General features: G+C 50.2%; 6 protein-coding genes across 6 annotated transcripts; 3 read left to right on the top strand and 3 right to left on the bottom strand.

The window, feature by feature from the left end:
* Positions 1 to 1865: 1865 nt before the first annotated feature.
* On the bottom strand, positions 1866 to 3489 carry K444DRAFT_608335 (FMN-linked oxidoreductase). The gene has a single exon (XM_024879361.1). The coding sequence runs from the start codon at positions 3461 to 3463 to the stop codon at positions 2366 to 2368; it is 1098 nt and encodes a 365-aa protein (XP_024741532.1). The 5' UTR covers positions 3464 to 3489; the 3' UTR covers positions 1866 to 2365.
* A 293-nt stretch (positions 3490 to 3782) lies between these two features.
* K444DRAFT_625293 (uncharacterized protein) lies at positions 3783 to 4888 on the bottom strand (the record flags this gene model as incomplete). Its single annotated transcript, XM_024882509.1, has 3 exons — positions 3783 to 4302; positions 4353 to 4628; positions 4680 to 4888. 3 exons carry the CDS (start codon positions 4886 to 4888, stop codon positions 3783 to 3785), a joined length of 1005 nt encoding a protein of 334 aa, XP_024741531.1.
* Positions 4889 to 5936: 1048 nt separating this feature from the next.
* K444DRAFT_608334 (uncharacterized protein) lies at positions 5937 to 6476 on the top strand. The gene has a single exon (XM_024879360.1). The coding sequence runs from the start codon at positions 6112 to 6114 to the stop codon at positions 6385 to 6387; it is 276 nt and encodes a 91-aa protein (XP_024741530.1). The 5' UTR covers positions 5937 to 6111; the 3' UTR covers positions 6388 to 6476.
* K444DRAFT_625292 (RNB-domain-containing protein) lies at positions 6397 to 12113 on the bottom strand (the record flags this gene model as incomplete). Its single annotated transcript, XM_024882508.1, has 9 exons — positions 6397 to 6424; positions 6462 to 6497; positions 6549 to 7903; positions 7954 to 8491; positions 8646 to 8851; positions 8906 to 8976; positions 9289 to 9794; positions 9996 to 11883; positions 11984 to 12113. 9 exons carry the CDS (start codon positions 12111 to 12113, stop codon positions 6397 to 6399), a joined length of 4758 nt encoding a protein of 1585 aa, XP_024741529.1.
* Positions 12114 to 12496: 383 nt separating this feature from the next.
* On the top strand, positions 12497 to 14647 carry K444DRAFT_659897 (GLE1-domain-containing protein). Its single transcript, XM_024886403.1, has 2 exons — positions 12497 to 13559; positions 13616 to 14647. Exons 1-2 carry the CDS (start codon positions 12615 to 12617, stop codon positions 14423 to 14425), a joined length of 1755 nt encoding a protein of 584 aa, XP_024741528.1. The 5' UTR covers positions 12497 to 12614; the 3' UTR covers positions 14426 to 14647.
* Positions 14648 to 17007: 2360 nt separating this feature from the next.
* Positions 17008 to 18376, top strand: K444DRAFT_582000 (glycoside hydrolase family 16 protein). The gene is made up of 4 exons (XM_024877772.1): positions 17008 to 17035; positions 17124 to 17268; positions 17375 to 17585; positions 17639 to 18376. Exons 2-4 carry the CDS (start codon positions 17221 to 17223, stop codon positions 18280 to 18282), a joined length of 903 nt encoding a protein of 300 aa, XP_024741527.1. The 5' UTR covers positions 17008 to 17035; positions 17124 to 17220; the 3' UTR covers positions 18283 to 18376.
* The last annotated feature ends 3411 nt before the right edge of the window (positions 18377 to 21787 follow it).

The raw sequence follows: 21787 nt of genomic DNA, 5'->3' as shown, positions 1-21787 counted from the left end.
CCTGAGATCAGACGATTCATCGGTGGCTGTGCTGAGCCGAGTCCCTGCATGAGGGGCTCCGCCGGGGTGAAACGAGGGGCTCCCCCCCCCTCCGTAGAAGGCCCCTGTGATTTGGGGTAACCTTAAACATGCCGCCCGTTGCGGCGGTTAGAAAATGTTTTGAATTCTCGTGTTTGAAACTTTTCATCATGTTTCTTGTTTGCGCTTGGGGAGAAATGTTCGGATGAATTGTTTCGACTTAGGGGGTCGCGAATGGGATCTGAGGGTCAGGACTCAGGCTGCGAGTGCAGCTACGTCTGCAAACATGTCCACTTGCTCGTGTCCACTTGCTCATTGTCGCGCAGGAGAAGGATTTCGTGAGATCACGAACAGTCTCCAAACGCAGAGGGGGTTTCCCGCCTGAAGCTCCAGTTGAAGTCACTCCTGGGCAATTTTGGACTTCTTGCAGTCGACGAGTTATCTTTAAACGCGATCAAGTGACGGGGAGCCACCAGATGATCGAACCCGAAGAAAAGTAATTTGAATTTTCCTTGAATTTTCGCCTTCCGTTCTTGATTCTGCGCACGTGTGTTATCAAGCCCACCTTTTAGCGTCCGTCTGTTGAACTTCGTTTTCGGGTTTCCCAGACCGCAGCGCCATCCACGGTGCCGAGCGCTGCGCGCAGCACCTACTAGGCAACGGGCTGGGAGCGCAATGAGAGCGCTGGAATTATTGATATAGGACTCCTTGAAATCTTTGCCTGTGAGATGGTGGTGCTCAAGTAAACCCCCCTTCGCTTGAGAGTAAACTGCTGGCACACTCCCAGATTGAACAACATCTTCAGATTGGCGAGACAAATGATTCCTACCAAACCTATATCTACTTCTATTATTATTGAGCTGTTCCCATTTCTGAACATAGTCCTTTTTCATTATTCGTAATACCTGGCCTCAGCATATGAAATCGCTCTTCAGTGATTGATTATTCATACCCAATTCACCCACCTTCCAGTACTTCTGAAATATCGAGTCTGTCTCCTCTTTTCTTAAGTTCTGTAAACTGAAAGCATGATAAATAAGTCGTCTACCATAGATTTTGTACTATTCATACTCCTGGGCCTTCGTTTCACCCACCGCTCTCGTCGACCATGAGAGCACCCTCTTCTGAGCCCACGCCACCAAATTTGTCAGGCTCAGGCCCCGCAACAACCACGTAGAAGTGGCCATTGATACTAGGGAAACAAAGTCTTACGCATTTGCGCGCTGTCTCCCCTTTCCCTCACGGGAAGCTACAGCCTGCGAGTTCAATATACCTGCACCCCGCCTGCGACTTTTCTGTGTCTACTACCTCTCAAATTGCTTCGATACAAATAGAAGAGTACAAGCCAACCAGGCTACTTGGCAAGCAAGATGGAAGGCTGCATCGTCAATTATTACAAGCCGAAGCTAATCCCCACGCGCTCAGTATACCGGCAAAGAACAAGTCGATGTAAGACGAAGTGGCTGGTTGTCAGCTTACTCCTTTAGATCTCGTTCGCGCTCACCAGAGCAGTAGCGGGATCAAGCGATTTGACGAAGAGTTTCGGAAGATTGGCATGGAGACTAAGTATAAGAGTAGTTCGTACGAGGGTAGATATTACATTCTATTTTTTCGCCGAATGACCTAATTCCAGGGGCCCACACTAACCGCCTACTCCTTATTTCTAAGTCGAGGGGACTCAAGTCGACTTGTGAGCCAAGATCTGAACCGCGAAATAGCTTCGAGCTTCATTCATGTCATCTGACTTCAAACTGCAAAGTTTTGTATAAGAGCTAATAAAACAAAAGAGCCCAGACTTTCTATGACACCTTAGAAGCCATTCAATTCGCTGGAAGAGAGATTAATGTCATCACGTGATCCTCTTCTAACACTGTCTACTGAAATTTGATGCTATGGACCAGCGAGTGCCAAGGATTTGCCCTTGGAGGGAAGCATAAATCCTCCACTGATATTATGGAAAGAAAAAGCCCGATGAAATTGAGGATAAAAGAGGAGCACAGAATCATGCCGTTTACCGCGCATCGGAATTGTGTTTCCGTTTCCTCAAGATTTACATCTGAAACCCCATTCATTCTATTTGAAGGGCCTCGAGCAAATCTGTCTCACGAACCAACCCAAACATCTCGATTAAAATTAAATCAATGCAACTTTCATGCCTATGGGTTATTTCGACCAATCTTGCAAGTTTGATCTGCTTGACCGTCCGCTTGCTCTCGACTCCGAGAGCTGCCCCCACCTTCACAGAGCTGACTTCTATTTCAAGAAGAAGAGAAAATCATTTGATGAGCAAATCCAAATATATCACCCAAGATTAGGTCACGCTCTTGGCCCAAAGAACAAGACCAGATCAATGGTTTTCCAGCTCCACCGTAATCTTCTCAAAAATCCCGACTCCCTCTCTTCCAAGCGCAGTTCCCACCCCCACGGCTTCCGCACCCACGGAACTCATCCTTCGAAACCCATCGGCATCCTTAACACCTCCAATACCGATAATAGAAATCGATCTCACATCCTCATGCTCGCTCTTATCCAGCAACCCTCTTATCGTCTTCACGTTTCCCAAGGCAAGAGGATGCAATGCATCGCCCGCCATGCCGCCAATCCCTTCTCCGGTGACCGATCCCAATGCTGGCTTGTTTTGGGCGTCGAGAACAAGACATGAACCGAGCGTGTTTGTTGCTGTAATGAAGGAGATTGGACACCCGCCGCCATCCGGGCCTGATGATGTTTCCAGTGCGGAGATGAGCGTTTGAAACTGCCCGTGAAATGTGTAAGGTGGGGTTTTGATGCCGACGTGTAGAACCTTGCCATTTGATGCTGGAGTCGAGGCTTTGGCCTTGGCAATGGCATCAATGTATTCCGTCAAGGCAAATCTATCGTAGGCCGGGGGTGGCTTGTCTGGGATATTGGGACACGAAAGGTTGACTTCCATCATAAGATTCAACCCCAAACTTTTCTTTCGCATGAGCTCTGGGTACGCCTCATCAGGATCACCCAAAACCTTAACTAGGTGGGAGCAACATCTTCCCACCTCCTCAGCTGTTCCCGTGACAGAAACAATAAACGGCTTTGGTCCCGAAGAGGACTCTAAGCTTAGCATCCCCTCTTGGCTCATGTTCACTAGCATTTCCACGTACTGCTCAAATGCGATTGGGCTGTAGCCAAGCGTGTTGAGAGAGCTTGTTTCGCCATCACGGACCGAAACCCGACCTTCTGAGGATGCGACGTCGACTGGAGAAGTGGCGTGTCCGGTTGAGGAAGAGAAGAAGGTATATTGATGTGTTGATGCATGCTGATTGAAGGCTTTCCAGAGGGAGGTTCTTATCGTGACTGCCCCAGTGAAGGGGCAGGCGTAGAGAGCGGCAAGATTTTCACGGGTTGTGGCCCAAGGATTGGAGGAGTTGAGGAGAGGGGGCCAGATTGAGAATTTCGATTTGATGTTCATGGCTGTTTCGTGGAAGTGAGCACTTGGTTATGATGGTGTGGAAGGGTGGGGCGTGGAGTTGGAAATAAAGTTAGAAGTCATGATCACGAGACTCGAGCTGAAGGTGCCAACTGGAATTTGGAATAACGAGCTCAATAAAGAGGAAGATGTGTCAGAATTGAATTGAATTGATTGATTTATGCACATAATAAAATATAGGTCGAGCGTAAATAATTTTGCTCATCTCTAAGGTCATCGATTCGCTCGGTATCAAACCCATCATTCGCCACCATGGGCCCCCCAAACTCCGTGCTCATGTCACAAAACTTCTATTTTGCATCTAAGAAATTTGCATGACCATCGGGCCAGCAACGGTGATTGCGTCTGTGATCGTATTATCCGCAGGCTGCGAGCTGGTGAGGTGGAGATATGTGATGCCAGCAAGGTTTTGAGGGACGACGCAAGCACCGTTGGTAAATGGCACGAAGGCTGCTCCCCCAGGTTGGCCACCATTGAGGAATGCGCAGGTGGTTCCTCCGGTGGCCGTCGTGGTGACTTGAACTGTAGTACCGGCCGCGATAGTGCCGCTGGCGGAAGCTGCAGGTGCAGCTCCGGCAGTCATGGTCAATGCTGGGAATGGAGTGATGGCTAAGTTGGATCCGGATGGGCAAGAGGAGATGAAGCCAGCTGCGAGTGTGAAGACAGCGCGGATGCCAAGAGGGGTGTCGAATGCAGACGGGATGGCGGCTTGCTTGGAGGCTGTGCGAATGAAGGTTTGATGACGTGCCTCAACAGTGACGATCTCAGCGGCCACGGTCAAGATTCCTGGCGTCTTTACGAGCGGTGCGGCAGCGAGATATCTGCATTCAGTTAGCAGTTGCCCCAACCTCAATATCGAGAGGAGCCGTACGCAGAAACTCCAATGTTCTCCAAGACACCCGCGGTCGCAACCATAGCGGCAGCCGTGGTGAATCCAAAGTTGTACGTGCATGGCTGAACAGGTGCGGTCCCAGCCCCCGCAATGGCAGACGTGAGAGTGGTGACATGCGTTTGCTCAGTTCCTCCAATTGACTTCAGGTTGGTAATGTCGGCTGCTGTAAGGCCCAATGCTGCGAAATCAGAGTCCGCGAACTTGGCAAAGCCCTGCTGGTAGAATGCAGTCTCGAGATTCTCTGCTGTCAATGCACTGTTGGGCCATTAGCAAGGCACTCGGCAGATGGAGGATTCTAGAACTCACAATTCAAGAATGTCGATGTCTGTCAACCCGTCCGGTAATCCTGTTGCAGGGTTTTGTCTTGCTTGCAGATATCTCCTCGCCTCTTGCCCATATTCATACGCCCTCCTTGCTTGCGGGCTCAGCTTCGGCTGCGCTGGGAGAGCAGACACAGTAGACACAGTAACCAACCCAACCGCCACCGCTCCCAAAACCTGTCTGATGCTAGGCATTTTGAGTAATGAGTCTGGATGCTGATAGCCGACGACGTGACAGGTAATTCGAACAGAGAAAGGATAGATGTACGCTCAACAAGACTAGCCTGGGCTATTACAACTAGTTGCAATTATAAGGTATTAAGGATGAACAAATGTTAAGAGACCAAAGGAGTGGAAGCGATTGTCGTCTTTTTGAGAAAGCAAACCAGCGCTTGAAGAGGTATCGAAGAAGGCGAGAAGGCGAGAAGGCGATGGGGTGAGCTCTTCAAACATGTGGGAAATCGGAGTATTAAAGAGGGTGTGCAGGATTGCTTGGCAGGCCCGGCTGCAAGCTTGACCGACGAGGATCCGTTCTCGACGTAACAACCTTAAAAAGTCCCTTGGCTTCCCAGGGCCTCACAGGGTGGTTGAATATCCGAAGGTTCAAGGTCGTCAGGCGTTGGGCTTCTTGCAGTGACAGCGGGATGATCTCCCTCTGCTGCAGTCAGCCCAGCCAATGGCAGACCTGGCGCACGCAGGGCAATTCGGAAAGGCGTCGTCCCATGGGCTGCATTGGGCCTAGAAAAGAAGCTTTACGCAAGTGGGATGGATTTGTTCCGGCAGCTGCATGATGTTTGGTTGACTCTGGTGATGATGCTGGCCGCGGGGGGCGGTTCTCGGTCGTCGGACCGGACGGGGATGCTGTCTCACAGCCGTTTGAGGACAGCATCGCAAACCCGCCTCTGCCTCAGAACATGAGACGTGCGCACGGCGGGAGCGCAAATCAAATTTCCTGCGCTTCAATTGCCCAATCGCAAGCCGCTGCACGCCACGGAATTCCGTGCTGCCGTCGCCAAGAACCGCTGCTGTCGCAGCGACGAAAACAGAAGCTGGAAAGACTCCTATCTCTCAATGCCAAATCATGCTGCCTGGGGCTTGCCTGGGGCTTCACACTCGAGTGGCCGCGCTGGCACAACGGCAGACATATTAAGCAACGGGAGGTCGCTGCAAACCGCAGAAGCCAAGGCCTTCCAAGACAGACGTCACCGGGTCTTGGAAGGAAGAATTGGCATCTCCTTCTGTCCCTGAGGGCTGGTGAGATGGTTCTCGGGTTGGGATGTTGCCCACGTCTGGGGCGACCAACACCAAAAGAAAAGCTTGTTCTGTCTAAGTAGAATTGGACGCACCGAGGAGATTGATATGATCGACGGCATCGATGGCCGCGCCTGAGAGAATATGTGATTTGCGCTAGACTATGGATGCATACGCTAAAGCAAAGGAAATACAATGTGAGCACCCCAGTGATATTTTGGTGCAAGCTTCATTTTGCGACTCCTGTCTCCTGCCTCCTCCCAGCCATCGGTGACTTGCCAGCGACCACAACCCCCAAGCTGCAAGTGCTGTTTCCCACTGACAACCCCACGAAGAGCATTGCCTGTGCTTGCTCCCCAAAGAACCGAGCACAGAATGGGACATTTTACATGAAGCGCAGACACTGCCCTCGATATTTGCGCATGTTCATGGACGATCTCTGAACGAGAAGTTCAACACCACATCACCGTCCAAAATCCACTAGAAGATGCAAGTAATCACATGTGTCGCTGCTCACAGAGCATATGGGTTGAGCGAGCGGATGGTGAGGCAACTGCAGGTTCGTTCGTTAGTTTGAGGGGCGCAAAGGAAGCGAGGAACTTACGGAGGACTCTTGGTGAGGTCCGTCTTCAGTATGACGGGAACTCTGGTCATTTCCTTGACGTCTTGAATATACTCGCCGTTCTCCTCGCGAAGAGCGAAAAACTTCAAGTACTTCTCCTTGGCGCTGAGCTTGGCTTCGACCAGCTCCCCTGTGGGAACCTTGGAGTCGGAGCGGGTTCGATGAAGATTGCCAGAGGCAGTGAGCGAGTTCTTCGTTGGCGAGGGTGGGACACTCTGAGTTGGGCGTTCAGCGAGTGAAACGCCAGCAAGGCTGTCGGCGACATCAGAAATATCATCTTCATCGTCGAATAATGCATCAACATCGTCAGTTGACATTGTTCCAGTCTCCATGTGCTTGCGTTGAGCTTCCTCGTGTTCTTTCTTGGCTCTCTCTGCGACAGCAGCCTGTTTCGCGGCGGCGGCGGCATTGGTGGTGCGTTGAGATGCGCCGGCTTTGGGGCGTTCGTCCTCCGGAACGTATGCGGACGAGGGGACACCTTTCTCCCAGTACAGCTCCAGAACGCGCTCATTCTTTCGGAACTCGGCCTTCTTCAGGGGCAATTGGTCACAGTGGACTCGCTTCTCAAATCCATATTCTGGAATGAGAACGTCGAATGCAGAGTCGTAGACGCAGAGAACAATCCCCTCGCTGATGAGCTCACCCCCAACTTCTTCGCGCTTCTTGTCCATGATTCTGCATGATTCAATGTGGACACTCTGTTCTTGGGCATTCTGTGCAGAATCTTTCTTTGTATTGCACGATTCGGTGGTCTTGACCAATGTCTCGATGTCCTCCGTGTACTCGATCTTTCCGTCGGAGAGTACGACCTCAAGTTGCCGGTGAACAACCAAGTCGGCATAACGGCGAGAAGGGTTGGTGAAATGCGTGTAGAGGGGAAGGTTTAAAGCGTAGTGGGGGGACAGATGCTGAGGTGTCTTTCCGGCAATGAAGTATTTGGCACGGTGCATAGCTTTGACAAGGAGAGTCTCCATACCCTTTCGAATATTGGTGTCATCCACCTTGAACAAGCTGTTCTGGAGAGTTCCGCTAGTGGTTGTATCGATCTCGTAGCCAATCTTGTTCATGCGATCGGCAAAAGTCTGGAGCCGGCGGGGGTTGGGCGGCCCCTGTCGACGCAGGAGCGCCTTCTCCGGCAGACCCTTAGCGATCTTCTGTGCGACATATGCGTTTGCCTTGTGCATTAACTCTTCGATCAATTCGTGCGATGGAGTTGAATCGAAAATGTTTTGTTCTACCGGGACATTCTCGTCATCGAGCTGGTAGATGAGCCTCAATGGGGCGATTGTCTCTCCGTCGGTGCCGAGACGCTGCTCGCGCCATTTTTGTGCTACGGCCTTGAATCGGTCAGTATCGAGTGACAAAGGCAGGTTAAGTGAGTACTTACATGGAGAATTTGTATTTGCTTGAAATCGGCTCCATCAAGCTTGGTATCAAGGCTGCCAGAAAGTACGGCATCAACCTCCTTGTAGGTCAATTTGCCAGAACTCTTGACGATACTCTTCCCAATCCATGTCTCTTCATCCGAGACTGCGCCAGTGTGCGCATGGACTTTGAAGATAACACTGACTGTGAGTCGATCTTTGCCAGGAAGCAATGAGCAGACCTCGGACGCGATCTTTGGCGGGAGCATCGCGCAAGATCCTAAATGATGGGAATGATTAGCAATGAGGCCAAAAGGGTTAGTGATGAGTCCAAGAAAGAAAAATAAGAAAGAAAAAAAGGACCCCCTCTCCCCCCGGTCTGAAGTGCCTAGGAGCTCCCTCTCGTGATGGAGCTTCGTGTCGAGATGATTATTGAGTAATTGCGGTGTTCCAGCAGCATAGTCGCAAACAGTACGGCAATATCTCTTCTGCGAGATGTTGGTGGCCTGCGCAAGTAGGCGCGCCGATATCTTCGTGGAGGAGTTTTTGTGGTTCCAGAGGCTTTTTCGCGATGGTTTTGCGTCTTGAGATGATTCTCGTGATTGGTCTTAGTTGAAAAGGCTATGCCGTAAGGAGCATATGTATATCTCTTGTTCTTGGTGCTATCGGCAACCCGCTGCCGCAGTTGAGGGCGTTTCCTAGCCAATTCGTTGACCTTCTCGATTCCCTCAAGTCCTCGAGGCCTTGGAGATAGAGAGAAATCGACACCAGGTTGCGAGTGCAGGGTCCGGTGTATTGAAGATCGTTGACATCCCATGCACATAATTGATCAGTCCCAAAGGGAGAGGAGCCACCACCATTCTTTCCCATCACAACCCAGAAATCAAAACCCAGTGCAGCTTTAAGGAGACCAAATAGAGCCTGTAAGGGTAGTTAGATCTGTGTTGAACAGATATTAGGGGAACAGTAATATACCTTTGTGCCTGGTAGTATAGCTTTCTCGAAGGGCTGCTGCAAGCTGGAAGGATTGGAAAGAGGTGTGAGAGCTGACACAGACTGCAGTAGGCGTGCAGACCCAAGCCAAAAGGCATTTTGAAGAGCGGCAGGCTTTCTTCTCAAAAACGAGGTGTATTCCAAAGTGCTTGTGAAAGGCTGAAGGGGGGCTTCAATTGGGATGGAGTTGTCGGAGATGCTTGGAGCATGTCGAAGAGAGCTGAACAGCCAGCCACGGAGGACCTGAGTACTGTGATGGCCGACATGTTGGGGGAAACTGCGGATCCCTCAAGTCATGATTCCCTCGGGGACTGCCCCGGGGACAAGTAAGGAAAAGACATAGGAGAGAAAAAAGGGGTGCTCACGGTTCATCAAATAGACTGCTGCGCCTCTCTTACGAGCTTCGCGGTCCACAAGAGAGTTTGCTTTGATGAAGTGGGCCACATCTGCAATGTGAATGCCGATCTCGATCTTTCCATCAACCTCAGTCTTGACATGGATGGCGTCATCCAGCTCGTTGGCGCCATTCGGATCGATCGTGAAGGTCTTTTCATCACGGAAGTCTCGTCTCGCGGCGATGGCAGTCTCGTCTTCCTTTTCCAGAGACCACTCGTCGAGGCCAACGCTCCGAGTAACAGCATCTGAGAAGTCATCGGAAGCAAAGTTGTTATCTCGGAGGAGAGCATCAGTCTCAACCTTGAGCTCGCCCATCTTGCCAAGTTGCTCGACGAGGGTGCCGAAGGGGTGGAGAGAAGTGATTGGCCATCTCTTGATGCATGCAACGAAGATTCGGTCAGCGTACTCTTGATGCTTCTCAACAAAGTCACGTGGAGCTTGCTCCGTGGGGATGGCGATCAGTGGCACTCTTTTGCTATAAAACAGAAACATACAGTTAGCAATGCGGTCAAAAATGGTTGGTTGGTTACTGATAGATCCAAAAATCGAGCCCGTGGTGCCTAGGAGGAGCTCAGAGAGCTCTGAAGTGCCCGAAGATGGCGCTGAGCTTCAACTCGTGATTCCCTCGAGGACTTCCTCGCGGTTTGGAAAGAGCGAAGAAAAGGGGCGCGCTTACTCGGTCGGCTTGAACCAAACGATCTTCGGCTTGTCTTGCTGTCGTTGCTCTTGGTGGCGTCCGGAGTTTCCATCTCTGGCAGCACGCTCGGCTTCTTGCTTCTCCTTGGTGGCCTGGCTGCTTGGTCGCAGCAGGCCAAGTGTACCAGAGAACATCTGGCCGGCGACACGTTCAATGACGGCGACAATGTGACCGGCATAGAGGGGCTTCTGTTCGTCGTTGACCTCCTCTTCCTCGACAAGAAGAAGACTCTGTCCTTCGACTTCAACATCGTCGTTCTTCTTTTGGGTGGGGCGCTGTCTCAAGCTTCCACGTCTTCGAATGCCGCCCTCACCAGTTCCGGGTTGGTCATCGCCGTTGGTAGAGTTATCACGGTGAGCTCTGTCTGCGTTTCCAGCGTTTGATCCGCCAGTTCGAGTGTCCGTGATGTCTTTTCGTTTCTTTTTCTCCTCCTTCTCGCGCTTCTGGCCCCAGACTTCATCCACATCGAGCAATTCTACGGCAACGAGATCTCCTTCCAGAGCTCGGTTGCGGTCCTTGCTTCCGCAGATGAAGATATCGGCATCGAGAAGGCCATCTTGAGTTGAAACATAAGCATCACTTCGGTTCTTCTTGTTGACTCGAAGAATACCGGAGACGAGCTGACCGTCACCAAGGAGAGCGGGCAAAGTGGCTTGAGGAAGGTAGGGGGTAAAGAGTGTCTTGCGCTGCTGCTGCTGTTGTTGAGCGGAAAGTTGTGGAGCATGCTGGCTTCCTTGAAGACCAACATGTCCATTCATCTGAGCAGCTTGCAGAGCCTGGAGCTGATTCATCTGCAGAGGATTCAATTGCTGACCAGGATACATGGGATTTTGGACGAGTGCCATCTGTCCCTGGGGCAATTGGACAAGTTGAGGTTGGCCTCCGTATTGGAAGTTTCCAATATTATTGATGGACTGGTTCATTGAACCGCGATTGCGATGTCCAGGTTGGAATCCACTTTGCTGGCTCTGAAAGTTACCCATTGTGCCCTGTTGATCTTGTTGGGGCTGGCCTTGGGCAGGTTGGTTTCTCCAATTGCCTTCAAAGTTGCGGGAAGAGTTTCTGTTGTGTCCAGTAGAGCCACCTCGTCTCGACAAATCATTGCCCTGTCCACCGGTTGCAGCTTCTGGGCCAGCTTGCATAGGAAATTGGAAGGAGCCACCACCACGCATAGCCGAGCCACCTCTTCCATTGGCGCCGACAGCCAAGCTTTGACTCCGACCATGTCCGCTGCCTCTGCCACGTAGGCTAGAGCCCGTTGAGATATGATTTCCAGTGCCTTGAGCTTGGCCTTGTCCATTCTTGTCTTCCGCAGTTGGACTATCGGTATTTTCTGCAGGCGTGGCTCCAGCAGCTCCGGGGATTGGGAATTGGAATCCAGAGGTTGTGCGTTTCTGCTGAGCGATTTCTGCAGCCTTTTTGGCCTCGGGCAAGGCAAGAGAGTGACGACGTTGATGTCCACCGCCGGGAGGTCCGCCTCCACGACCACCTCGCCCAGAAATGTTCTCTCGATTGTGTCCTCCAAATTCGCCGAAGTTGGAGCCAGAAGCTCCAGAAGATGGAGCTGGTGGTGGACCCATGCCCATGTTGGGAAGTGCCGATTGATTACGGCGATGTGATAACGGTTGTGTAGGAGCACCCATCGGGGCATTCATCTGTTGCTGCTGCTGCTGTTGTTGTTGCATCTGATTGGGGAACTGAAAGGTGTTTTGTTGCATCTGTGGCTGTATGGGGTAGCCGCCACCAGGTGCGAGGTGTTGGGTCGGAGGGATCATGCCCATGTTGACATACTGCTGATGTGTAGCTTGAATCTGCTGCTGCTGTTGCTGGAGTAGTTCGATTTGTTGCTGAATCGCAAGTTGTTCCACTATAGAGATGCTTGTCAGTAATGTTTCGATGCCGACGGAGCTGCAGTTTCGATGACGACAGGCGAAGCTTGATAGCGGCGGAGAAAACAAACAACTCACTTCCAGGTGACGAGAACATGCTCATGAGCGGCGTCAGCTCGGATGGACTCCTACGATGGGCAATGTGCAGTCTTCTGCCAGTTGGGCCTGGAACGCCGCCTTGCGGCGGTGGATTCTGCTGGTGGTCCATGACGGACGTGCACGTCGAGTGCGATTGAAAGTGTTTTGGTGTGCAATCCAAATGATTGTGGATGGGGGAATCAAATGAGGGCAAAGGAGGGGATACGAAGAGGCAGGAGAAGCTGGAAGGAGCGATTCTCGAGGATTCGAGGATGTGGGTGGAAGGAGGGAGATGGAGAGAGTCTGAGTCTGTGGTGTTGATGGGAACAGTTTGGTTTGGACTTGCGTTGCGTTGGAGAGCACTCTTGCTGCGCTTACCCGAAGAAGCAAGGTTTGGTCGGGATGTTCCCCAGCAACTGCACTAGCATTGCACGTGATTAAATTGGCTTCACCGCCCGAGATTTCTGCCCCACCCGCGAATCGCGTTCGACCTCCATTGTTTCCCGTCCTATTGTGAGCTATTGTGCTGTGCTGCCATTGCCGCTATCCGCACCCAACATCAATAACCACAATGCCTTGACAATACGAACGATTCGGATTCCCGTATACCTCTCCATGCACCGTGGTCAAGATGTCTCAACAATCTTTTCCCGGAGGCACATCCTCTCCAAGTTCCAACAACGACGACCTGGCTACCGATGACACTACAGACGACGGCAACATGGACGACTACGTAAAACGCTGGGAGGAGCGCAACAGCGAAGAGACACACAAGGCGGCTTTAGCAGCAGCTCACGCTCACCACACCGCCATCAGAGAGAAAGCATTGGAAGTCCTCGAGATTTCGAAGCTTCGTGAGGAAACCGAAAAGCTCCGACAAAAGAGGATTCAAACGGAGGAACGTGTCAGGCTCGAGACCGAGCGGGCAATGGAAGAGCTGCGAATTCGAGAAGAAGAGAATAAAGCCAAGTTGATCCCCAAACCGCCACCAAGAGTTCCCACTCCCCCTCAACCAATTCAGCAACCAGTTCAGCAACCGAAGCAGCCAGAGTTCACCTCAGCTCCTGCCAATCAGCCAGTCAATCAACTCACACAGGCACCAAAGCAAGCATCTGCCCCCAATGTCTTCCAGTCAAGCCAGACGCAGCCCCCACCAAACACCTCCCAGGCGAACTTGAAGCAACCCACATCCCAGCAGACCACACCAGCTACAGCCTCGCACCCCATGCAAGCACAATTGCAAGTCTCTGCACAACAGCCGAAGCAAGCGCAACAACCTACGCAAGCACCTTCAACGACTGCACAACGCCCTCAGGCGCCGTCCAATGCTTCCCAAGCACGTCAAGCCCCCTGGACCGCCCGACCGGCCTCGCAACACCTCGAAGAGCAAAAAATCATGCATCAATCAGTTGATCGCTATGCTGACATTCACAAGAATTTGAAGGACCTCCGAGACGCAATCCGGCAATTTGGTGAACTTAATCGTCAGTTCAAGAACGAGGCAGGTGCGATGCGTCGAGCCATAATCATGTCAGTTGGTCAACTCACAGAAGGTAGAGGTGTTAACAAGGTCCAAGTAAGTGGTCTATATCTCCCCCGTGCCCTAGAATACCCGCCTGACTCCTGGTTCAGATGCAAAATATTTGCGCACAGCTCGATGCATCCCTGGCCATGCCCATTCCCCCGCGATTCGAAAGAGCTCTACTCTTCAACCCCGCACTGGTTATGACAAGCACACCTCCTCCGTCGAAGAAAGAGGACACGCCAAACAACGGGGACAAAATGCCTTTGCTTACCATCTACCTCCTCAACATTTTGGCCAAGGCTGCTATCTCTCAATTCTGCACTGAGGCAGGTGCGAACCCAAAAGCCGCCGACCCGGTTGGTACGCTCATCATCTCAATCTTCGCGCAGTCCAAGTACTGCTGGCGTGGAAAATCATTGATCGAGATCATGATTGCAAAATTCAGGATCACTTGCCCAGTTCTGTTCGGGTTCCGCGGAAACGAGAAGACTGAAGAAGGTAGAGAAAGACTGGGATGGAAGAAAGATGTAAATGGCAATTGGATTTCGGAGCAAGAACACAATGATCGCATGACTGGTCTTGGCGCTGGATGGGCTTCGATCTGTCTTCGTGACTTTTCAAGAACACAACTGGACAATCCATGGCCTCCGATCAAGTATTGGAAATCCTTGGCATTCATCACCAACACACCTTCGGGGGAAACATCTTCCACCCAATTCGTTGTATTGAAGGCCATGATCGACAATTACACAGCCCTCTTCTTCAAATGCTTTGGCGACATGGGAGTTCGGGCGTTGCATGATGCCTTGCAAGTATTTCCAAGGAAAGCAGCCGCTGGCAACGTGGCAGCGAGTTCGTTGCAGGTTTTGGCCGCTAAATTGCAGCGAGATACCGGTCTTCTACTTGCAGTCAGCTGAATGAAAACATTCGGGAAAACCAACAGGGGGTTGTTTGTCACACTGGGAGTTATGGCGTTCGGAGGTTGGAGTTGGAAAGCATAGCTGGAGCATTCGGTGGTGTGAAATCAAAATGCTTTATATGCGTGTATTCGGTGCATAAGAATGGGGGTATACTATGGCACGAGGCGTATTTGTTCTTTGAAAATTCAATTTGAATCGATACTTGAATCTGTTTTCTGTCCTTGTGGTGGCATCATCTAGTCCCTCGCGTGTGGATATTGCAGCACCTGACTCTTCGATTTGTTGAGCTTCGCATTCATCCACTTCTCTTTTTCGACTCTCTAGACTCTGGCCTGTAGTGGGTGCAGTGCAGATTCTTCAGCGCCACCACCCGCGTACTAGATTCGGATTTCCGCTTCTTCCTTGAGTATTCTCTTCCACTTCCACATCCTCGCCTCACCTTCGCGCGATCAAACTCCCGTACAAGGCGGATTGAATTCCAAATGGAGATATGCTGACTTCGCAACCACGCAAGCGTTTCAGACCGGTTTGCCTTATCAGCCATGCTCACCGCGCCAGCATCGCCGCCTTCCCACCCGATGCTTCGCGATGTCTCTAATTCAATCTAATTCCCTCGTCATGAAAACATCCAGGACAGTCAACTTTCGCAACTAAAAACGCATAGTGACCCTCTCACCTTAGTATTCGAATGTAGAGGCCGAGTCTGCTGAGATCGCTATCATTCTGGAATGAGCTTTCAGTGTCCTGACCGACCTCCGAACAGTCGACAGGACCCAGAAGCTACCGCCCGCATAACGAAATTCTCTACAATGCCTGTCGCTTGTGAAGAACAGTAAGCCCCGAAACTGGGCGGAAGGAGAAGAGGATAAAGGCCCATAACCACTGCTGTCTCCTGGAGCCGCTGCTGAATTTTCTTTTCTTTTCTGGGGATTCACTTCTGACTGTTTGAATATTCTAGATACTCTGCAGGTGGATTTGGAGGATTTGGGGCCAGGCCTTCCCAGTTACAGCTAGGCAGGGTGGAATTTCGGCCCTGAGTGCTGCTTAGTTCTAGCTTGGCGGGCGTAGCAGCAGAGTGCGAAGACAAACTAAGGTAACAACTAACTTGAAAATCAATAGGAAAAATTCGAACCATGCTGGCTTCTCAAAAAATTTCCGGAGTAGCACAGTAGTTTAGTCGTCAGAAATGGAATACTAGGAGTGTTTTTTGGGCGCTCTGCAATGTGTGCCCGTGCTAGTGCCTCTATTTACCTTGCACAACCACCCCTAAAATTTCTTCCTTCTTCAACTTTCCCATTCCATATAATCAAATACACATCCTAGTCTTCTTCCACACCGCGAATGCCTTGGTTTCGACTGTCTCCAGTCTATTATTTCATATTGAGGGCGGATAACTTCTCTGCACACCTCTCACACGTCGTCTCTACCCACATCCTTTCTTCTCAAGCCCTCGGGGCACTGGCTGTGGGGAATTCTGAGTTGGGAGCTCGAAGCTCTGTGGGCCGTGAGATTTGACAACCCCGTCTCGCACTCTCAATGTCTGGAAGTCAAGTTATAAATATTTCAACGTTTCGACATCTAATATTCCCTCTAGTTCCCCTCGAATGTTCTCACCACTCTGGAACATTGAAATCTCTTCCCAAGATAAATTTCCGGGTTCTCCTTGGGACATTCAGAGTTGGGTGCCGCTTTTCTTGTCCAGCATGAGCAGGCCTAATCCCACATCCAGATCTCACTTCTCTCAGCGAACAACAAGTAATTCAAAGAGCCTCATTCTGGACTCCGTCAAATATCTATTCCAATCCTTAACCCTGCTTTCATATCTCCTACACCCATTTCCATCAATTCTCGTCAAGTTCGAAGAAACAGCAAAGTCACAAGGTGGGTTCTCTCTTCGACCCCTGAATCTCGCTTAATTATCTCTAGAAGGGACCACAACCAATCACCCCTTTTCAACCTTGGCTAAACCGGCTTCGCTAAGACCTCCAGCCGCAACCAACACAGAATCTACTAAAGAAGACGATTCGCTCAAATGGGCATCGAGATCAGTCTAGAACCTGTTCCCCCCCATCCTCTTTCGGTACATAGCCGAGAATCTGAAACACCCTGGCCCCGTTGCTGATTTAAGGGCCAACCAATCAACATCCAAGACAACAAAGACACCATGTTGGATTCGGCCTCGGCATGATGAAGGGGCAGCCTGAGCTTCTGTGTGCTTTCCGAGCTCCAACCATCGGGAATTCATCTATCACAGAAGGGCTGAGATGCAGGTCTCACCCGGGAACCGTCGAGCCAACCGTAGGCTTGATGAATATGGACCTCCAATCAGATATCATGGAGCTCTCGAACCGCGACCCCGGTTCCTTCTGTTTTGCAATGCTTTGAATTGAATGCAACCTCAAAGCTAAGCACCACAGCTTCCTTGGTATCCGTAACTGCATGATTAACGGAAATAAATTTGACAGTTCCCGCCCCACATGAAAACCCGCCAGTCGAATAGCTGGTACCAAAAGCAAAGACCAAAATTTCCGGGGAGAGAGGAATAACCAACCAAGTCTCTTTCCAACTTATGAGAAAGCGTCCGAGTGCAGATTGGAGAATATGCAGGTACGTAAAACCTTGCACCTGCTAGTGCAATGAATCCAGACATATTTTATAGCTGGGAAGTTCCTCCGCATAATAAATCTTCGAGCAGAACATTCGCAACAGTCGCCGCGCCGGGTAGTCTTTCTTTATAACCTCGTTTGATCTTTCTTGTGGTTCTTCAACCATCTTACGCTCCTTACTTCAAAATGGGTGTTGCACCTTCAAGTCCGTCTGGATACACCCTCGCTCATACTGTGAGTTGGCTCTCATTGTTCCAACGCTTCCTGCATCAATGATTTTATCTTTCGAAAATGCTGAAGTGTGCGTGAACTACTTTTGACAACGGTCTAATCTTAATAGTTCGATTCCACTAATTTCTTTAACGAGTTTAATTTCTTCGCAGGGGGTGATCCGACTCACGGATATGTCAACTACGTTTCGCAGAGTGCTGCGCAAGGCTCCAACCTCGCCCACATTACAAACAATCAAGTGTACCTCGGCGTAGACACAACGACTTATCAACCCGTCGGAGGTCGAAATTCTGTGAGACTGACGAGCAACCAAGCTTTCGGTGAAACCTCCCCATCTCTTCCCATGAAATGGTCGTTGACTCATAAATTGCAGGAGAAGGGCTTGTCATTGCAGATATCGAACACATGCCAACTGGATGCGGCGTCTGGCCGGCCTTTTGGATGTTTGGCGCCAATTGGCCCGCCGGGGGGGAGATCGATATCATAGAAGGGGTCAATAACCAATACGCGGACTCGGTTACTCTACACACGAACCCGGGATGTGTTGTCAGCAACTCTAACTCACAGTCGGGCACCTATACTATCACCAACGACTGCAACGCTGGTAATGCCGGTACGGGATGCACCACGGGAACCTCCAACCCAAACAATTTTGGGGCTGGTTTCAATAGTGTTGGAGGAGGCACTTATGCAATGCAATGGGCATCAACGGGAATATATGTGTGGTTTTGGCAAAGAGGACAAGTGCCGGGAGACATTTTGGCAAGGCAACCAAACACGAATGGTTGGGGCACACCGTTGGTAACTTTCACTGGGGGTGGTTGTAACTTCAACACATTCTTCTCAAGTCAGAACTTAGTTTTTGACACAACCTTCTGCGGGGACTGGGCTGGTTCAGTCTGGGGCAGCGGGTCTTGTGCTTCTTTGGCACCTACTTGTACTCAATATGTTGCAAACAACCCCGGCGCATTTACGAACGCTTACTGGCTGATCAACTCGGTTCAAGTATACCAGTAGACTATGCAGCTCGGGAATTAAAAGAAATAGAGGCTGATGAGATGAAGTGTGCATTCAGTGTACATATTTGAATAGAAAATTTCGTGGCCCGGCGCATTGACACCATATTGAGACCACATTTTGACATCATGTGAACGTAAGGCTTCGGAAATTTGGATTGAGATGTGAGACCCGGAGTGCGTTATCTGGACTGCAGCAACAAGAGGCACGGGTCGAGTGCTATAGCGACCTGGACAAAATGTTGCTTTTACTAATGGAAAGCAACCGGTAATTACTTCTGGGAATTGAATGCAACAAATTCAAAAGTTACTGAGATATGCTCTTGAGAACCTCGGTCTTCACCGCGGCTTCACAACTCGTTTTCATCCTCCATCTAGCATTTCCCGATGTACACGCCAAGAGGAGCGCGGTTACATCCTGGAAGTACCTCAAACTCGTATCACCAACAGTCTTCAATTCAAAGTTCAATGCAGTTTCCCCCCAGGTCAGGGGAATGTTGCTATGCTGTAGGGATTTCCCGGGGTAGCCTTGGCCACTCCAAAATCGTGCTGAACCGGTGGAGAATTCGAGTATGATGTCGCACTCGTGGCGACACCATTCAACAATGAAAAGCCGATACCTCCATTCCCACCGACTGTGAATGCAGATATTATTAAGTGTGTTTGAAATGGAAAGAGGAAGAGGAGAGAGCATATCTTTCCTAAATCTGAATCCGGGATGTCAAGGTTGACGATGCTGGAGTTCGTTGTTGACACCTCGCCAAAATACCGAGTCCCCGATATGCTTTACGAATTACTGGAGTCGATTGAAATAATCAAGTGGGAGTATTCTTAAGGCCTGTTGAGGTCGGTGGGGCATCCGGGAGGTAGAGGCGGTGGCGGAGAGAGCAGCGAGAGAAGCATTAATCGGCTTTCAGAGCGATTTTGCCGCAATTTGTTCCTCCAGGAGTGGGGTAAATATTCTCCTCACCTTAGACATTCTCAGCGGAAAGTACAGGAGAAGAGATTCCTCAAGTTACGTTATCCCCAGTCTAGCATTCCCAGGCTGCCATCACAGCCAATGCTAAAGCCAGAGTTGGGAGGCGCTCCACTATCACACTGGAACCAATTCACTTGTGCTAGAGGATATGAGTAAGTGTTGATACTGGTTGGGAGCAGAATACTTACGGGTCAGAATCCATCCACGTCCGTGGGCGTCTGCAATGGCGCCGTCTGCGATGCAGTATTGAGCGGCAGACAAAGGAAGGTTGACACGATTCTGTCCCTACTCAAGTGGCCCTACGGTGCTGGCAACTGCAACAGAAGCCCCGAGATGAAGCAACAAGGGGCCCGGCGAGATACGAATGCGCTCCCAGAGCAAATGAGACACGTAAATATTAGGACTATTTTCATTGTGTGAGAGTAAGCGGACTTTTGAGTGTGGTTCGATCTCGGACAGGGACCAACAGGGGATGAAATACAGGAATAAGAGTAGGGTTTCGGACATTAGAAACACCGTGGACGGTATGACGGCTGCCAAGTAATAGAAGTGCCACAAGATGTGCGTCATGCCACTGGAGACTGGGTACAGCACAACTAGCGAACATCGTCACTGAGGGAAAAGCGGCGAAGATCGACCCACTAAAAAAAATTGATTGAATAAAGTTGACGATGTGAAGCAACGTTCCTTCGTCTCGTACTTCGATTGACAGAGGAATTAGAAGCATCTGCTTGTCGGTTGCTTGCAGTAAGGTGCACAATATCTCGTATTGCTTATGGCGATGGTTTGCCCCGCTCTCATCGAACTAAGTGGAGGTTAAGGTAGACAGCGATCACACATTTTCCAGAATATTTCAGAACTACAAAGGTGGAATGGTCTCGAAAGGATGAGCGTCTCAATGCCAAGCTCAACGATAGCCTAGCTCAGCCCCCTGTTTGTCCCTTGAAATTTGGCATTCGTCCACAAAATATCAGCCCCTCAAAATGAGATTCTTGTGAGCACCTTCTGCTAGGAGTCTTGGCAATCGAGAGAACCCCCGAAGGAGTCGACGTGCGTCGATGACGTCTTAACAATTCTCAAAACAATTGCCTCATATCCGTCCATCAGCCGATCCACGACTTTACGGAAGCGAGCCCTTTCGCTTTACCAACAGCATGGAGCGAAACAAGAACGGCAATCCCTGACCTAGAACTAGGTACTAAAGGTACATTGGACTCAATGATAGGGTGGAGACCACCTGATTAGCCTGGCCCGTTTAGTTTACATAAAAATCCAATGATGTGACCTTTGGCAAGCGTCGGACTAACTTCTGCTGACGTGGATACGTAGAGATGGAAGGGAATCTGAATGAGCTGTTATTTCTTCTGGTACCGAAGAGAAAATCATTTTCATATACCACAACTAGTGCTGGATTATATATAGAACATGTACTGTGATCATGTACACGTTTCCTTTTAAGGCAGTGAAGGGGACGGCTGAGGATGGCCATATGAGAGTATTCGGATCCTTACTTCCACTGCCGCTTAACGCATTACTACAAGAAATGTCCAGCCAGCCTCCCCGCATGTCAGTGTCACCCCTGAAGAGATTCCTGAGCTGGAGTGGCTAGCATTCCCACAGAACATCAGCTGCATTCGATCATAAATATACAAAGAGTCTTTGGGACAGTTAGGAATAACGTCTAGTTAAAACGGTACCGAAACTACACTCGCAGTGGCCGCGAAAAAAGACTTCTCGCAATTGTGGAATTAGTGGATATTGAGTTTGCTTGCTGAACAGTAATGGTACTCTCCAATAATGATTCAGCATTCGAAGGGTCCACGAACTTCATCATGCAAACGTTACTTTGGGCGGCACCCCTCTCCGTAGATATTTTGTAACTGAATGCTAATCACTCGATTAGGCACCGGAAGTCTGAATTGGCGAAACCTGGACGAAATTTGGCACGCGTAGCGTCGAAATAAGACGATATCTCTCAACCTTGACACATTCGCAGCAGTATCGGTTGATGAACTGTTACGATTGATATCCAGGAAAATGCAGAGTCCGCACAGTTGGCGCGAAACCAATGGGTTGGGAGGACCACCGAGACGAAATATAATTGAAGACTTAGCGGTGAGGATGAAAATAGAGGCTGGGAGAAAGAATAGAAGGAAAAAGCCTCAGGTAAGATGATACAGGATCTCAACAACGCATGCTAATAAAATTTAGCGCTCATCCGCTGAGCCACCCCCTGAGTCGCCCCAACTTCGATTGCTTGTGTTGCTTCTGTTTCTCTTCCGTCTTTAGATCGCAGCTCAGGCTTATATTAAGGACTATAAATATAGGGACTTGGTGCTATCCCTTCGTCCGGTGAGACATGTCCAGCGCTAGCAAGGGGGGTGTGGCTGCACGCAAGCCTCTTGAAGCGTAATAAAACGAGATGAGGCTTGCGTGCAGCCACACCCCCCTTGCTAGCGCTGGACATGTCTCACCGGACGAAGGGATAAGCCTAACCTTAGCCCCTATATTTTAATATAATTTCTCT

The sequence above is a fragment of the Hyaloscypha bicolor genome (genome assembly GCF_002865645.1).
Source record: "Hyaloscypha bicolor E unplaced genomic scaffold K444scaffold_17, whole genome shotgun sequence".
NCBI classification, from domain to species: Eukaryota; Fungi; Ascomycota; class Leotiomycetes; order Helotiales; family Hyaloscyphaceae; genus Hyaloscypha; species Hyaloscypha bicolor.
The sequence above is the reverse complement of the archived record's forward strand: the minus strand, read 5'-3'. Positions and strand labels throughout refer to the sequence as shown.

Excerpts from the sequence above, each read along its gene's own strand:
- K444DRAFT_608335 (XM_024879361.1), bottom strand. The coding sequence starts at position 3,463 with ATGAACATCAAATCGAAATTCTCAATCTGGCCCCCTCTCCTCAACTCC.
- K444DRAFT_608334 (XM_024879360.1), top strand. The coding sequence starts at position 6,112 with ATGCATACGCTAAAGCAAAGGAAATACAATGTGAGCACCCCAGTGATA.
- K444DRAFT_659897 (XM_024886403.1), top strand. The coding sequence starts at position 12,615 with ATGTCTCAACAATCTTTTCCCGGAGGCACATCCTCTCCAAGTTCCAAC. Across the intron at positions 13,560-13,615 it reads GAGGTGTTAACAAGGTCCAA|ATGCAAAATATTTGCGCACA; the intron begins GTAAGTGGTCTA and ends CTCCTGGTTCAG.
- K444DRAFT_582000 (XM_024877772.1), top strand. The coding sequence starts at position 17,221 with ATGGGTGTTGCACCTTCAAGTCCGTCTGGATACACCCTCGCTCATACT. Across the intron at positions 17,269-17,374 it reads GATACACCCTCGCTCATACT|TTCGATTCCACTAATTTCTT; the intron begins GTGAGTTGGCTC and ends TAATCTTAATAG. Across the intron at positions 17,586-17,638 it reads GACGAGCAACCAAGCTTTCG|GAGAAGGGCTTGTCATTGCA; the intron begins GTGAAACCTCCC and ends CATAAATTGCAG.